Source organism: Geotrypetes seraphini, chromosome 6, assembly GCF_902459505.1.
Source record: "Geotrypetes seraphini chromosome 6, aGeoSer1.1, whole genome shotgun sequence".
Lineage (NCBI taxonomy): Eukaryota > Metazoa > Chordata > Amphibia > Gymnophiona > Dermophiidae > Geotrypetes > Geotrypetes seraphini.
In genome coordinates, this window is record NC_047089.1 from 67,867,643 (window position 1) to 67,884,690 (window position 17,048).

Genomic DNA, 17,048 nt, shown 5'->3' on the forward strand with positions numbered 1-17,048 from the left:
ATGTGCTGCAGGATCCTGCTGGACGGAGACCTTGCCCCCCCCCCTCCGCTACCCCCAAACAAAACAGCATTTCACTGCCTATAGGCCAGAGTGAACTTTAAAAGGGGCTTTGGCTAGTTTCCTCTGCTGACTGCAAGCATGATGAACTGTGATATAGGAAAAAGGTAGAAGAGCTAAGAAAAGTATTCCTGAGTGATTATATATTAAGATTTTCTTTTGATTACATATTTTTTCCATTATTGTCTGAAAATAAACACTAATGGAAGCACACCTTGAGATGAACAACTGATCAACTGGATTTTCTTACCATGATAGACCACAAGAATTTGGAGTAAAGTAGTCACAGCTTTACAGAGCACCTGATCATACAAATTGGCATACTATATGACATTAATGCTCTCTCTCTGTATAATCTATATCTATATACACACACACAAATAGAATTTTCTGTTACAGTTTAAAATAAATTATATCTTATTTTCAAATAAACAGACAACACCTAGGTCAGATCAACTATATTAAATACCATGGGCCATGTAGATATTCAATTTACATAACATCTAAAGCTCTGATATCAGGAATTCATCTAAAGCTCTGATATCAGGAATTAATCTATCTCAATTTATGTTTTTCTTTGATGATTTCCTCTTGCATCTAAGGGCCTCCATCTCAACTGGAACCGAGGCTTGGATGGTGGCTTGAGCCCCTACTTGATATGCTGGTTGGAGGATAGAGGGGAATGAATTTATAATGTCTTATTATTGCAGTCAAGTCAAGGTCACGCATTAAGACTCTTTCCAGAACCTCAGAATCAAGGGTCCTGAATCCAACCACAAGGTGTTACCCTTTGAAGTAAGGTTCATGACTCTCCCCATCCTCTCTGGGATTGAAATGGGGACTTTCCACATGGCTGTGTACAGTACTATCATAAATCTTAAATGTCACTATTTAGAACTGGATTCCAGAAGGTCCTTGGCTTCATTAATTTTTGTTGCCAAATAGGGAGATCCACCTGAAAGATAATAAGAAAGATAATTTAAATTTAAGAGTGACAAGTATTTGTGTGTTAAAGCAGACAAGAATCTCGCACCCACTCCAATCCCTCTCAGGGTATAATTATTGGCAATATTTTCATTGATTCTTTCCAGTCTTCAGAGAAATCCTTTCAGTTTGATGGCAAACATTAAATGTATGTGTTCTGTTTCAGTGAAATGATTGTCTAATGCAGCTGACACTGGCATCCAGCAATCAAATGCTTCAACTACCGAGGGGGAGAAAGAACAGCATGCTGACATCATCATTTCAATCAGGAAACAGGGAAGTACATTTGATATTTCGACATTTAATAGCTTGTGGACATGTGATAGACACCTAAAGCATATTGTCCTTGATGACTCACATTCAAGACAGAGTGATGTATCACACGTTAAACAAGGTACTTTTACTTACAGCTCAACTAATGAACTGCTTTCTTAATAATGAGAGGCACAATTATACAGCAAATTGCTCAATGCCAGATCATTAGAAAAACACATGATGCCTGTTCCATTCCACCCCAGCTTCTAGCAAAGAAAAACCAGCCAAAAGCTGTCACATTAAGGCTCTTTAAAGATGGCATGACTCTGACTCCTAATCTTGAATGCTGTCAGTGCTTTACGCTCCACCTAACAATGTGATTACAGTTCAGCAAACTTTTTGTGTTTGCTTGTTTTTTTACTCTCCCCTTGGGTACAAACCATCTGCCTACAGCTACAGAAAATAGCACCATAAACGTCCTACATCAGTGGCTCCTTGCTGAGGGAAATGCACCTAGTTACATGGAATCTGTTTGCAGCAGTGATGTACTCTGGCCTGTCCTTACAGGGAGGGAACAGACAACCTGCTAGAGTTGTGGCTTGTTTTACTTTCTAAATCTTGTGAATCTTAGTTTTAGATGCTTGAGCCCAACTAAATGGAACTTTTTTTTTTTTTTTGCAGAGAAAATGTTATCATTCATATTCCGGGTTTCTTTCTTTTTTTTAATTTCTTTATTCATTTTAAAGCCGTAAGTAAGTGCAAAATATAATACAATCATATAACTATAAAAGCACTTAAATACAATTACTATTATAATCTATGACAAAAAGATATACCCCCCCATAATTATATTCAAAAAGTACACTCAGATTGAGAAATTGAAAAATACATTCTAACCCGCCCTCCCACCCATTCACCCACCCTGGACATGTATGACCAATTGGGCATAATCACCAATCACTCTTTGCAAAATTTTGTCAATGGCTCCCAAATCTTCAGAAACTTCTTATAATATCCCTCATGTATAGCCATATTACTTTCAATCTTAAAAACATGACAGAGAGACTCCCACCAAAAGGAATAAATTGAACTTTTTGATTTCATTCACAAAGTGAAAACAGAAAGAGGCATCGGAGAAGTTGGGCATTTTGAATTAACGGACCTACATAGTAGAACATATCTCTCTCTTTCAATGAAACAGCTAAGAGCTGTTCCTACCTAATGGTTTGCTCTTGGTATAAACCAAAGTAAAGAAGGGCCCTGGGTTGCTGCCAGTTGCTTCCATGCCAAAAAGGGTCAGATGAAACCACGAACTGCAAAAATATGGGGTAGAATTATTGATAATCAAAAATCACAACCTCTTATTCATTATTATAAAAGAAGGAGCAGTAATCCCAAAGAGGATGACGATTTAGAGCAATGTAATAACATGAGTGGAACAGAGCATCCTGCCGAACAGTGATTGCATGTTAAATGTGGTTGGAACATGGTTATATACAATTGTTTCACATGATCTCCTGAAGAAGCCAAGGGCGAAATGGGCCCTTTTGGGATCGTGATTGAGCTGAAGCTTCATTGCTATTTGAAGTTAAGTTCTACATTTACAGTATTTATGAAATATTTATTATTTTAATATGAAAGAAGCTTACATTGGGTTGGAGGTGGTGATCGACCAGTGATTATAAAGATACCCACCGAGTAGACTAGCTTTTACTGTTCTATAATGAGTTGGGTTAAGAATATCTGAGGTCTTACCACTGTTAAACTGATAAATGTGCATTAAGAAATGATGAGAAAGTTCAGTTTTACCTCCTTCTTTTATAATAATGAATAAGAGATTGTGATTTTTGATTATCAATAATTCTACCCCACATTTTTGCAGTTTGTCATTTTTTATTTTTTTTCTATGGGGAGTTTTTGTCTTTATTTTGGTTATCAGATGAAACCACTGCAGAAAATAAAAAAGCAAAGGATAAAATGTAGGCAATATAACACAAGGATAGGGAGAACCTATTATCAAAGCCTAGAATGTGCAATATAGACGATATTGTAATGTAATCACACTCCTAATGTCTTAAGACTATAAAACACTTAAGAGGATAATTCTATAAGGCAGTAAAACATATTTAGATACATACAAACATATCAAAAACAATATCATAAGAACCCTTTCCATAAAAGAATATGCTTATAAAGCTCTAAAAAAGCTTTCACAACAGTGAGCTAATAAAAAGCCTTAACAAATAAAAAGGTTTTTAATTGCTTTTTTAAAAAACATTTTGCCCCATGCAGTAAGAAGAATAAGGATTGACATGTTGAGGCTGATCTAGAAGATTTGAACATCCTTATTTCTTCTTACTGCCCAGAGCCTATCAAATCCTCCTACATAGACGATACCATGTTTAAAAATCGTTGGTCTTGTTCCCTAGCCTCAGGCACACTCCGTCACATACTCTTTGACTGTTCCTTCTCTTATAACTACTGGTTAGAGGCTTGTAATACAATTGGTAAAATATTTCATATTGCTGCTCCCCAGAACAAAAGAAATTATCCTGCCGTTATATCGGGCGATGATGCACCCGCATCTGAAGTACTGCATCCAATATTGGTCGCCTTACCTTTATCTTTATTGTAACCCATCTGCACCCCATGTACTGACAAAACGTATCTTTATTGTAACCCATGTACTGACTAAATGTATCTTTATGGTAACCCACCTGTATCCCATACACTGACAAAATGCACCTTGATAGTAAACCACTTGTATTGTAACCCACTTGCATCCTATGTACTGACAAAATATACCTTTACTGTAACCCACTTGCATCCCATATACTGACTAAACGTATCTTTATTGTAAACCGCTTCGAACTTCACGATATAGCAGTATATAAGAAATAAATTATTATTATTATTATAAAATTATTATTAAGAAGGATATGGCGATACTTGAGAGGGTTCAGAAAAGAGCGATGCGATTGATAAAAGGTATGGAAAACCTTTCTTATGCTGAAAGATTAGAGAAACTGGGGCTCTTTTCCCTGGAAAAGCGGAGGCTTAGAGAGGACATGATAGAGACTTACAAGATCATGAAGGGCATAGAGAAAGTGGAGAGGGACAGATTCTTCAAACTTTCGAAAACTACAAGAACGAGAGGGCATTCGGAAAAATTGAGAGGGGACAGATTCAGAACCAATGCTAGGAAGTTCTTCTTCACCCAAAGGGTGGTGGACACCTGGAATGCCCTTCCAGAGGGTGTGATAGGACAGAGTACGGTACTGGGGTTCAAGAGGGGATTAGATGATTTCCTGAAGGAAAAGGGGATAGAAGGGTATAGATAGAGGATTACTATGTCCTGGACCTGATGGGCCGCCGCGTGAGTAGACTGCTGGACATGATGGACCTCTGGTCTGACCCAGCAGAGGCACTGCTTATGTTCTATCCTATAAGTATATTTTCTTCAGAAATATATGCGGATCGGGATGGTACGAGCAAACTTTAAAAGGGGGGACTGTTCTTGAAACAGCCTGAGGGTGAAACATGTCAAATGACAGGTCCCTTCCCGATGAGATTAACAGAAAAGATCTAAGATAAGTTATAAAGCTTTTATAAGGTTTTATGCCAGAAAAAATAGATAAAATGGACTAAGTTATTAACATAGCACTGAGCACTTTATTCAAAAACATAAAAAAGTATACTGGGGCTAGTGAGGAAGCCATAGCCAAAGTTGAATGGTGACCCCAGCAATGTGTGGCACCTATGGCAAATCTGAGGCCCTAAAGAGGATTTGTTAAACAAGTATAAAGAATTTGTTGGGACATTGAAAAATACTTCGGTGATTATACTTGTCAATGTCTTACTAACCTATGACCACAATAGATACTGTTGCAGTATGAAAAAAAATCAGAAATCACCTTTTTCCAGAGATGGTCACAAGTAGGTTTTATCTTTGGGAGTATTTCACTGTACTGAATTTAATTTTCAATGAAATATAAAAAAGTTAAAAGAATATCAGTGGTTTCAGGTCTATTGACAATGAAACTTAAAAGACTTGCGTTTCAATGCAAGAATAAATGAAAACTAGGTAGAGAATTCCAGGAGTAGAGCCATCATGCTGTAGTACTATGATATACACAAATAAAAGTTTAAGTGTAATGGTTCTTCATTTTGGGGTCCTTTTACTAAGGCACGCTAACCAATTTAGCGTGCGCTAAGTGCTAATGTATCCAATCGTTAGTGCGCGCTAAATCAGCTAGCACGCCTTAGTAAAAGAGGGAGTTTATTTTGGAAGGGTGAGGAAAAGACAAATCCACTTCTATTTCATAGTTGCAGCCTCTTGCTGAAGTCTTTTTAACTGTAATTTCTGCATGTGGTTTTAATATTTTTTAATATTTTATTTCTGATTCTCACAAAATGTTTCCATAGTCAGAATATCAAATGCTTACATTATCTACAGACATCTTCTGTTGGCAGCCCTATCTGGTGAAAATTACATCAAAGAAACATGAAAATGAAATTCCTCACTCTGTCACAATAATACTGCATTGTAAGCCTTCAGAATATAAATGAGTACTGTGGTTTAAATTCCTTGTCTGTAAAAGTTTGGACTTCCTAAGCCTGTTTTGATTGTTTCAGTGACCAAAAATCACATTACAGTTTTGCCTACCAATGATAATGTGTAGATGTTAAAGTCCCATTGCTGCACTCCACTAAAATATCCCAAATAAAAGTAAATTATTTTCTCCATCGTGCCAGTGTTTTGCTTTCTTCCATATAGTAAATTACCTTAAATTAGCAAAATATAATGCGAAGTAGCCTTCTGATAGTCTGACATTACAGTAAACAGTTATCTGGCACCCATGGGGATTGGTGGATGCTGGATAACTGTGGTTTCTGGTTGCTTGGGAGTTACTTTAAAAATAGTTTTGTCTCTCTTCCCATCTCACTCTATTATCCCCCCTCTTGTAGGTCCAGCATCTGTTCTTCCCTTCTTTCTGGGTCACTTACTCTCCCCCCACTTATGGGTCCAGCATTCATCCATTTCCCCTCCCCAGCACTTTGCTGGACCCTCCCCACAAAGACCCAAACACACTTCTGGTCCACCGCTTCCCTCGCTCCCCCCCCCCCCCCTCAATTACCAAAGCAGCAGCGACAGCAATGAAAACAGGCTGCTTGTAGCCAGCCTCGGCAAGGCCTTTCTTCTGCCACATCAGAAGTGACACGTCAGAAGAAAGGCCCTGCTGGGGATGACCATGAGCAGCCCATTTTCAGCGCTGCTTCTGCTGACTGGCTGCCACTTTGGTAAGGGAGGGAGGGACAGAAGGGGGGTTTGTGGCTCAGGACCACTGCCACTGCTTCAGGGCTGGAGGGAGGGAGTGGAGGTTTGCAACTCAGGACTGTTTTGGGGCTGGAATGTGTGTGTGTGTTGTGTGTGTGTGTGTGTGTGTGGGGGGGGGGTCCACAGCTCAGGACTGCTGCTGCTTGCTTCAGGGTTGGAGGGAGCGGAGTTCATGGCTCAGGACTGCTGCCACTGCTTTGGGGCTGGAAGGATGGAGAGGGGTTCTCGACTCATGACCACTGACGCTGATTGCTTCAGGACTGGAAGGAGGGGTGGTTTATGACTCAAGACTGCTGCTTCGGAGCTGGGTTCATGGCTCAGGACCACTGCCACTTCGGGAATTATTATTTTTTTTTTTTAAACGGTTGGGTGAGAGTGCCGGTTAATCAGGATTCTACTGTATTTTTGTCTTCACATTGTTTGCTTCCTATGGTACCAAAGGCTTCGTTCCAACACAATCCCATTTTAATAACAGAAGGAAAACTTGGTGGAAGGTGAAAGGTGGAGGCAAACTTAGATACAAAGAATGAGACAATACAAAGGAATACACTTGTATTTGTGAACTGCAAAAAAATGGACTGAAGCTTTGAAATTCACCTTGATTGCTGTTAAGAACATCACTGTGTGAGGTCCTTAAGAGATAACAATAGAAACAGTTGCCATCGCTTGAAAAACCAAATTAAAAAGGTCCTTTGCAGTAATCTGGAAGGTCCAATGTGGCCCTTAGTAGTGCTGCCCGATTCAGGGAAACATTTTTCAATTCAAATTTAATTCAGCGATTTGATTTTCCTGCCCAATTAGGTGTTCTTATTCCCCCCCCCCCCCCATGTCTTGGCGGGTTTATTTTGTAGTCTTTTTTCCCACACTTCCCCCTTTGCCCTCTCCAAACCTATGCCAGCGCTATGGTGTAAACCAAAATAAACAAAGACTTTTCCTCTCTTTGTTAGGTCCTAGCTCACACTCGCTAACACCAGCTCTGGCAGGATAATCATTTCAAGTCTGACATATTGTAATCACAAAACAGAAAATAAAATTATCTTTTCTACCTTTTCTTGTCTGGTCAAATTATTCAAATCATGTTTGTCCCAGACTCTGATTTCTGTTTGTTTTCTATTAACTTGCTCACCAGGATATCCTGTCATTTTAATGTTTTCTTCTTTCTTCGTGCTCACCATCCATCTTCCATCTCTGTACCTTACTTTCCACTGCCACATCCAACATCTCTTTTCCACTGTCTACTATGTCTCTCTCTCCCTGCCTTGTGCCCTGGTCCTATTCTGACCATGAAAGACCAGGTAGACTCCTCGATTAGAAAAATTCTTCTCACCCTATAGAAGCTTCGGTCCATCAGAGCTTACTTCGATGCCTCATCATTTCGAATTCTGGTACAATCCCTTATACTGAGTCCACTTGATTATTGTAACATCGCCTACTTGGCACTCCCCCAGAAGAATATGCGGCGCTTGCAACTAGTATAAAATGCAGCGGTTTGACTACTTTGTGGACTGAAGAAGTTTGATCACGTAACACCTTCCTATCGACTTCTACACTGGATGTCGATGGAGGCACGTGTGAAATTCAAGTTTTTGCTTCAAGGCACTTTATGGCTTTTGCTTCAAGGCACTTTATGGCTTAGCCCCTAAATATATAACAGACCTTTTCTCTTTCACAACCAACAGACACAAGCGAAGTTCACACCCGAACTTTGTTTCTCCACCGGTTAGAGGTTGTAAATTTAAAAGTCATCACCAATATCTTTCTCACATCAAGCGGCACTATGGGGTAAAGATCTAGAACAATTACTCGTGCCTACTACTTATAGGGAATTCAGGAAACGCCTAAAAACACATCTGTTCCTGAAATACTTAGGAAACCAACCTATACAATCTTAGTCCTCAACAAACGATCCCTAGATCTATCAATCACTAAGTCTGTATTTTGTTTATTCCATTCAATCTGTAACATTTCTAATCATTGTAAACCGCATAGAAATTCACGGTCCTGCGGTATATAAATTGTTATTATTATTATTCTCCTCCCTGCAGCATCTCTCCCTTCCTTCCCTCCATCCATTATCATGTGCAACATTCCTTCTCTCTCTTCTCCATACAGGTCTCCCTCCCCTCCACCATATGCAGGATTTCTCCCTTTTATCCCTTTTTGCCTCTGTTGCATCTCTCCCTTCCTCTTCTCCAATCCATGGCCAACAATTCTTCCTCTCTCCTTCCCTCCCATCCCCCTGTGCAGCAGCTTTCCAGCCCTCCCTTCCATCCCCCTGTGCAGCAGTTTCTTCCTCCTTCTAATCCCCCTATGCAACAGCTTTCTATCCCATCCATCCTCTGCACACTTCCCGACTGACTCCCCCCCCCCCTCGTGCGATCTGACATACCGTCAGGCTTCCTAAAGCAGCAGCGGTGGCCAGCTGGCTGTGAATAGGTTGTTCGCAGTCTACCCCACCAAGATTTCCCTCTGCCAACAGAGGTAAGGCCCTGGGGGCAGGCCAAGAGCAGCCTGTTCAAAGCGCTGCCTCTGTCTGCTGTCCACCACCACTGCTGCTGCTGGTTTAGGAGACCCGGAGGTATGTCAGGTCTCACTGGGGGGGGGGGGTGTCAGTTACTGAATCAGTGAGTCCAATTTTGGGAAAAATGAATTGATTCAAATTGGCGAATCAGGCAGCACTAGTCCTTAGTTGAAATAGGTTGGGACCACTGCTCTACATACCACAGTACAATCTTATCAACAAATTTCTGCTTTTGATCACAGTTTCTATATTTAAAAGAACAGCTTTTTTTTAGGGGGGGGGGTCGTGGAACGCGAGGGAAAGAAAGTCACTCCAAGAAATTTGGAAAAATAGATGCTGGTATTAGAGAACCTGGGAAAGATGAAAGGAAGGATTACACAACCTGTACTTTCTGTAAACAACACATTTTTATTTTTCTAAAACAAGGAGGAAACTGTAAATCTGTCAACTAGGAATAAAGAGAACCCCCCCCAACCCCCACCTCAGCTCTTAAAATACAATGAAATGTGTAACCATCTGCTATCTTACTGTAAAGCAGAAATTGCAATGAGCATATGGTCTGCCTTTTTCAGCCAGCTGCAGTGTGCTCAAAAGTTAAAATCATTTTTCTGCAAGATAAATAAGGCATATGCAAAACCTGGCCAACAAAAGTAATTGCATCCTGGTTTTGCAGGGTATAATTCAGAAATGTATATTCTGTCTAATTGTCACATGACAGATTTACAAGACTGAAGAACTTTCCTTTGCAATTCTTTATTGCTTTGATATCAAGAAGATAGTTCCACACAAGTAATTTTAACAGCCAGGAGCCTCTCCTCGCCATTTAACTATGAAGCTTAGCAATAATCGGCCAGGGCCGTACTCCACCTTCACATTTCTGACCCAAGCGATGAGCTCATTCAATCCGATATGACTGTCCATCTGGCGACAATAGGAATTGTTGCAGCAACCAATCCTCCAAAACTGAAGGAAGTTGAGCATCAGAGAGTTTCCGGAAATCCCACAAACCGTAAATTATCACGGTGCAATCTATTTTCTAGTGCCTCCCGAACATGCTTCTGTAGCTGTACAACCTCCGACTGGGAGGCCTGAGTCTGATCTTCCAGGTCACCCATGTGCTTTGCAACATCGGAGAGCACATTGTGGAGCGAGGTAAGTTATTCAGAGATTAATTGAAAACAAGAATCCAATGCACTAAACACTGCCAAGGTGATCTCATCTTTCAGGTGAAGTAGATTGGGATCCGGTCTTGGAGGGGAGCTAGGCACCATCTTATCCTCTATGGCCTTGCCATGCATGACTTTGTCCTTTTTTTGAGTTCTATTCACCAGAGTCTGGAGATTTGATTATATATCTGTCCATAGAGTTAAGTCACTCTCCTCAATGTTAGTGGAAGACATAAAATGAAAGTTTAGCAGTGGATGGATGGAGATTCCAGGGGGCCCTCTAGGCACCAGGAAAACACTTCCTTCACCTCTTATGGCATCACATGGTCTCTCCTCGCCATTTAAATAGATTTGAATATCTACTCGGCTATCTAAGAATTTTCAGTGGCACTTAACTGGATAGTGCCACTGAATATCTCCTCCAACAATCTATGCCGAAATTGGCTAGTTTATGAGTTCGGGGGTGGGGCTAGAACAGAGCAGAAATGTAGCAAACTGAAAATTCCAACTAACCAGCTAACTGCCTCTTTTACAAAGCTGCGCTAGGGGCTGCTGCGCAGCAACAGCCCCGAAGCCCTTTAAATCTCTATGGCTTCGGGGCCATTAGCACAAGGCAGCCGTAAGAGCCCTAAGTAACAACAAAGTCAGGACAGCACAACAGCCGACCTAACTTTCTGTGGCAAGTTAAGCAGGCACTACTCTGAATATTGGCCAATATCTGGTTAACTTCCAGGTTTTCGGCCATACCCAGATTTTCAATGTTGGGAGCCACATGTGCCTTTGCACTGAATATTTCAGTAAGTAGCTGGAGGTGGCTTGACAGCTGCTTCCCACTGCAGACGGGCACACAGTAAATAATTTTAATTTTTTTTTTTTTGCCTCTGCAGCTGCAACTTAGCAAAAAAAGAGATTAGGTTCTTTCCTTGCTAATATATTTTCTAATAGATAGGTGTGTCATTCTGGACAGTAGAGGTATTCTCCCCATGCTCACAAGCCATGCAGAAGGAATCTATTCTAGGTTTTCAACTACCTCCTCCTCCAGAGGGCTCTGTTGCCCTCTTCAGTTTGTACCAAAGCAGAAGATAGCCTTATGTATGGGGAGAACCCCTGACTAAAAATCTGTTCTGTTCCGAAAGTATAACAAACACATTAAACATTATAATTGAACAATTGGAACATCAAAATAACCATACCAATCAGAAACATTTATGGAGCTCAAATATTCCCCCAATATGTTAAAGCAATAGATTATTTTACTCCAATGACTTCATGTAAGCAGTATTTGATGGCTTCACTGCTGGTACTATTGCTGCTATTTCTGAGACTCTCTTCTCCACCTTTTATAGTGTTGTGGTGTACTTCAGCACTGAATCCCTACTGTCTTCCCTGATTTCAAGGGTTCAACAACTTCACTCTCGAAACAAGTTCGCCGTCCTCCTACAATTTGACCTTTCCGCTGCTTTCGACGTTGTTCACCATGATATTCTTGTTTACCAACTCTCTGAGATAGGTATCAACTCCACAGTCCTAGGTTGGTTCTCTAAATTCCTCCGTTCTCGTTCTTACATTGTTTACATGAATGGCACCTCAACCTCCCCCTGGAAACCGAATTGTGGAGTCCCGCAAGGCTCTCCACTATCCCCTATCCTTTTCAACATCTATATGTCCTCCCTAAAACTCCTCCACCTATCTCCCCTTGAAACAATTTACACTTATGCAGACGACATCCTCGTCCTCCTCGAGACCGATTCGAACCTCACCGACCTGTCTAAGAACATATCCTCTTGTATAATGAACCTACAATCCTGGGCCCACACTGTGCAAATGAAATTGAATGAGTCCAAAACAAGACTTCTTTGGCTCGGTCCAAAACTAGATCATCTACCCACCTCCATCCCACTACCCTCTGGTTCCTCTCTGTAGCTTGAGTTCTCGAGCAAGGTCTTGGGCATCATCATTGATTCCACATTGTCCTTCAATGACCACCTCCAATCCTTGGTAAAAAAAATGCTTTCTCAGCCTTCATATGCTGAGGAAAGTTAGATCCTGCTTCCATCAAAAACATTTTACCCTCCTTGTCCAATCCATCATCCTCTCCAGATTGGACTATTGCAACTCTATCTACTTAAGCCTAACTAAGAAAAACCTCCACAGACTACAACGGATTCAGAATGCCGCGGCCAAGCTCATCTTCGCTAAAAGTAAATTTGACCATGTCTCCCCGCTCCTGGCCAAGCTCCACTGGCTTCCGATAATCGCCAGGTTCCACTATAAATGCGCCTGTTTAACTTTCAAAATCCTATATGTTATCCTCCCTCCCTTTATCCCTCTTTCTTGGAATTCCTCAAACCCTAATATCACCAGATCCTCCCACAAATTAAAACTATCCTTCCCCTCGCTAAAAGGCATTTCCCACACAGGAAAGCTTGGGACCTCCCTTCACTTCAAAATCACTGAGCTCTGGAACAACCTTACCTCCCCTCTTCGGAACTTGAGCTCTCTCCAAGTTTTCCGCAAACATCTGAAAACCTGGCTTTTCTCAAAAAATGTAAGTCTCTCTCCAACTTAGGAATCAAGGGAACTCTTATATCTTGGCATCCCAAGTCCTCTAAATTTTCTTCACACTTCTACCTCTAACCCTCTGTTGTAGTTCCTTCCTATTTCTCCTACTGTAAACCGCATCGAGCTCTACGAACGTGGAGATGATGCGGTATACAAACCTAAGGATTAGATTAGATTAGATTTTGGGTTTCTCACTCTGCTAGCTTATTTTTAACAGTTGTTTGTTAAGTTTTGTGCATACCATGACGGTAAGAAGCCCGACTTCTAAGCCACTTTGAGAAATATTCAATCTGTCTCAAAGGACTTTTGAGCTTTAGGAAAGCAATAAAAATCTACCTCTTCTCCTAATTCCTTTAGCCTAGTATCCATATGTTATAGCTACTAGAGTCCAACTTCCTCCGCTCATCAGCACTGTTAAACTGTCTACCACAGCATTAATCACCTTTCCTCCCCCTCCTACCATACAATCTGTAACCCACAAATTATCTATATCCCACCTAATTACATTAATTGTCTGTATAGCCCTAATTGTCTGCATTTCATTGCTGACATTATTGTGCATGTTATATTGTAACCCATAACACACACATATGCATTTTTTATGTTCATGTGATTCATTCAGATGGAATAAAAACAGAAAGATACTATTATAGGAGCAGATTTTGGGACTCAGAACTAAGAAACCAAAAATATTGTAGTGACCAGGGGACTCTCCAAAGCCCTTAAAAGCAGAAACTGAAGATATAACCTTGGCAGTCTTCCGAGCAACACTGCCACTCTTTATGCTTTATGACAGGTAACAAATGCAAATAAATGCATACATTATCTAGATGGTCATACATCAGCTGACACGATGTGCCCCTCCTTCAGATATTATTGAAAAACCCAAAGAAACAAAAACACATGCAACAAACCTTTATCCGGATGATTCAAAATCATTATTCTCCGGTGAGCTGCTCTGATTTTGGCCTTGCTAGCAGATGGGCTGTAAAAATAAATTAAGGAGCTATCAATAAATAGCATCAAATAAAGTTTTACAGTGTCACAAAAGGTAGAGGCTAGTGCAAGTTTCACCATCTTGTGGGCAAACCATAAAACTGCAAGCAGTTTTTCAAGCAACATATAGCCAGTTTACAACATGTTTCATTTTTTATTACCAGGGAAACTGAAGGCTGCAACTCCAGTATCATTAGGAAGAACAAGAAGGAGCAACAAAATCAGCTCTCTCAGGAAGAATGAGAGGAAGCAAAAAAGAAGCTAGCTAGTTGAAGGCAGATGAACAAATACAGCATGGTTTCTAACATTCAGTTCTGCTAATATTTCCCACTGCTTATCATCACGGTAATATGCCCCACCCCACCCTTTCCTCTGTCTGTGGTCTAATATTTCTGCAGATTAAGGTTGAAATTTGTGATGAAATGCAGGATCCCACTCCACTAGCTGCAACTGTTTTCCTCAAAATCTGCAGCAAGACAAAGACCTTTGTATTAGGCAGGGATGGAATGTGTGCCCTTGCAAAGCAATGAGGGAGTATGGACCATTGGTCTGACTCAGTATGTTCTTAAGAGTGTTTGGGAGGCAACAGTCTGTAATTTTTAATCGTCTGAAGAGTCCAAATTAAATGAACCTGGTCATTAAGGCCAGTTCTGTGTACTTCAAACCAAGGACAGGCTGGATATTGATAATAGTTTGAACGAAACAATGTTTTCCTGAATACAAATGAAGGGTCTATAAAAAAAATGAAAGTTAGGTCCGTAAGCTTTAATATAATGAAGATCTATGGATTGGCCTTTTCAAATATTTGGCAAACAAAAGATAAATGATAAGCAGACCATCCGTATACAAAAATGCTATGGACATTATGGGGATGGAGCAGCCCAGCAGCAGTGCTCTGCACTACCGCATTAACCCCCCACCCTCCTTTTATGAAGCCATGGTTACGCTTTATTTTTATATCACCGGCCACGGCGATAAAACCTCCGACGCTCATACACTTCCTATGGGCATCTGAGTTAATACTGCCACCACCGGCAATAAAAAAGCCTAAACGCGGCTTCATAAAAGGGGGCCTAAATTCCTAAGGCTGGATTCTGCTCCTACAGCTGGTTGGGGTCTTCGTGAAGGTAATAGTGGCAGTCATTGGATAACTGTGACACTTACTGGTTAGCAAAATGGAGCACTTGCACTAAGCTCCAGACAGAACTGCTGATCTTGCCTTTTAACCAGGCAATTGCTGTCAAGATGATTGGGCTAGACTTCAGGAGGGCACACACCAGGGTAACCGGGAATAAATGTTCATAGTATTACAGCCTTGGCGAGGTCCAGTCTATACTTCTTTCTAGATCGTCTTCCTTGCATAAAGGAACCCAAAATTGTTTATAACATAAGAATAATCAATCTCTCTTTCCTGTAAGCAAGTCAGCTCTGTCTGTCACTAGAGTACAGGGTGTGCCTTAGATCTCAGCACCCTGAAGTTATGAGTTTGATCCCAGCTGCTCTTTGTGACTCTGGAGAGTCACTTAACACTCCACTGCCCCTGGTTCCAGTGTTAGATTGTGAGCATGCTGGGACAGATAGGGAAAATATTTAAGAGTATCTTCCGAGCAACATTGCTACTCTTTATGATTTATGACAGGTAACAAATGCAAATAAATGCATACATTATCTAGATGGTCATACATCAGCTGACATGATGTGCCCCTCCTTCAGATTTTATTGAAAAACCCAAAGAAACAAAAAACACATGCAACAAACCTTTATCCGCCGCTGCGCAATAATGGCCTTAGGCCCCGCCCCGGCGCATCAGATGATGTGATGGGGCCTAAGGCCGCTACTGCGCAGTGGCGGCCGGGGGAGCAGGAGCAAGTGGACTTTCCTCCTGCTCCCGAAGATTGGCCTAGGAGCACCCCTTCTGCTCCTGAAGATGGAGGGAGCCTTGCCCTAAGGAACAGGAAGGACTGGGCACCCCCTTCTGCTCCCGTTTAACAGATACGCGGGGCAGGTGGTGAGCCTGGTGGGCTGGCTGTGCTTGATTGGCAGGTGGGGGGAGGTCGGGCAGGGCCGGTGTGTCGGGCCAGTGGGTGGGGCTAGTGTAGGCTCTCCTGCCTGCTCTGCTGTGTTCTCTACTGCCTACTCGCCAGACTCTCCTGCTCTCTGCCACCGTTTCACGCAGTGCAGGCCCGCTTTAAAAACACGGGCTTGCACTGCGGGGAATGGCGGCAGAGAGCAGGAGAGTCCGGCGAGCAGGCAAGAGAGATCGGGGCAGAGCAGGGCAGGCAGGAGAGATCAGGCAGGAGATCAGGACAGAGACAGTAGTGAGAGGCTGCTTCTCCTGTCACTATTGTCAGGGTCCGCTCCAAGATATATGACAGAGGTAAGAGAAAAGGTAGGGGGAAGGAATGGATTGAAAAATCTATTGGTTAAAACCCCCCAATAAACCAACCCATTAAGAGGTGGGGGAGAGACAAAAACTATAAATGGTAAAAGAGCATAAAGACCTTGGAGAAGAAAATCAGAGAAGAAATACTTTGCATCCCACACTGCTCCTTGTGAAGCTGGGCAAGTCACTTACCGGTAATTCTCCATTGCCCCAGGTACATTAGAAAGAGTGTAAACCCACTGGGACAGGTAGGGAAAAATGCTTCGAGTACCTGAATGTAAACCACTTAGGCTATAAGTGGTATATAAATGCTAACAATAAATAGTCATCCTGATGTTTCAAAATAAATTAGACAACTCAAAAAACATTTTATTTGATCATCTGTAACATACTCAAGCTGAGACTGGAACACACACATACCGCAGAGGAAACTGGAGCAAACCTGCTGCAATAAAGGAGTAATCAGTGCAGCAATGCAGTCCTCAGCATGGCAGCACTTAAGACCTGTATTTGTTATAGTATTAAGTAATGAGGTCGCAGTTAGGGACCAGGCTGAAAGGCACACTGCCAGAATTCACAACCTTCCCACTTTACCTTTATGTAGAAACAAGACAGAAAGCTTGTTTTACATCTATCTATATGTTAACATATCTTAACCAAAGCAGACTGCCATAATTATTTTTATTTTAAACTTTATTTTTACATTTAACAAAGTACAAACAACTTCACAAGACCAAACTGATTAATACAATAGACTACCTAACCCCCCCACTACCACATGCCTCA

At 41.4% G+C, this 17,048-nt stretch overlaps 1 protein-coding gene across 1 annotated transcript in view; it reads right to left on the bottom strand.

The window, feature by feature from the left end:
- Positions 1–500: 500 nt before the first annotated feature.
- Positions 501–17,048, bottom strand: part of DNAJC15 (DnaJ heat shock protein family (Hsp40) member C15) — a 58,169-nt gene continuing 41,621 nt past the window's right edge. Inside the window, exons 5-6 of the mRNA XM_033950498.1 lie at positions 13,798–13,868; positions 501–1,012 (exon numbers count right to left, since the gene is read on the bottom strand). Coding sequence (XP_033806389.1) covers positions 945–1,012; positions 13,798–13,868 — 139 coding nt within the window. The 3' untranslated portion in view covers positions 501–944. The remainder of the gene's footprint in view (positions 1,013–13,797; positions 13,869–17,048) is intronic.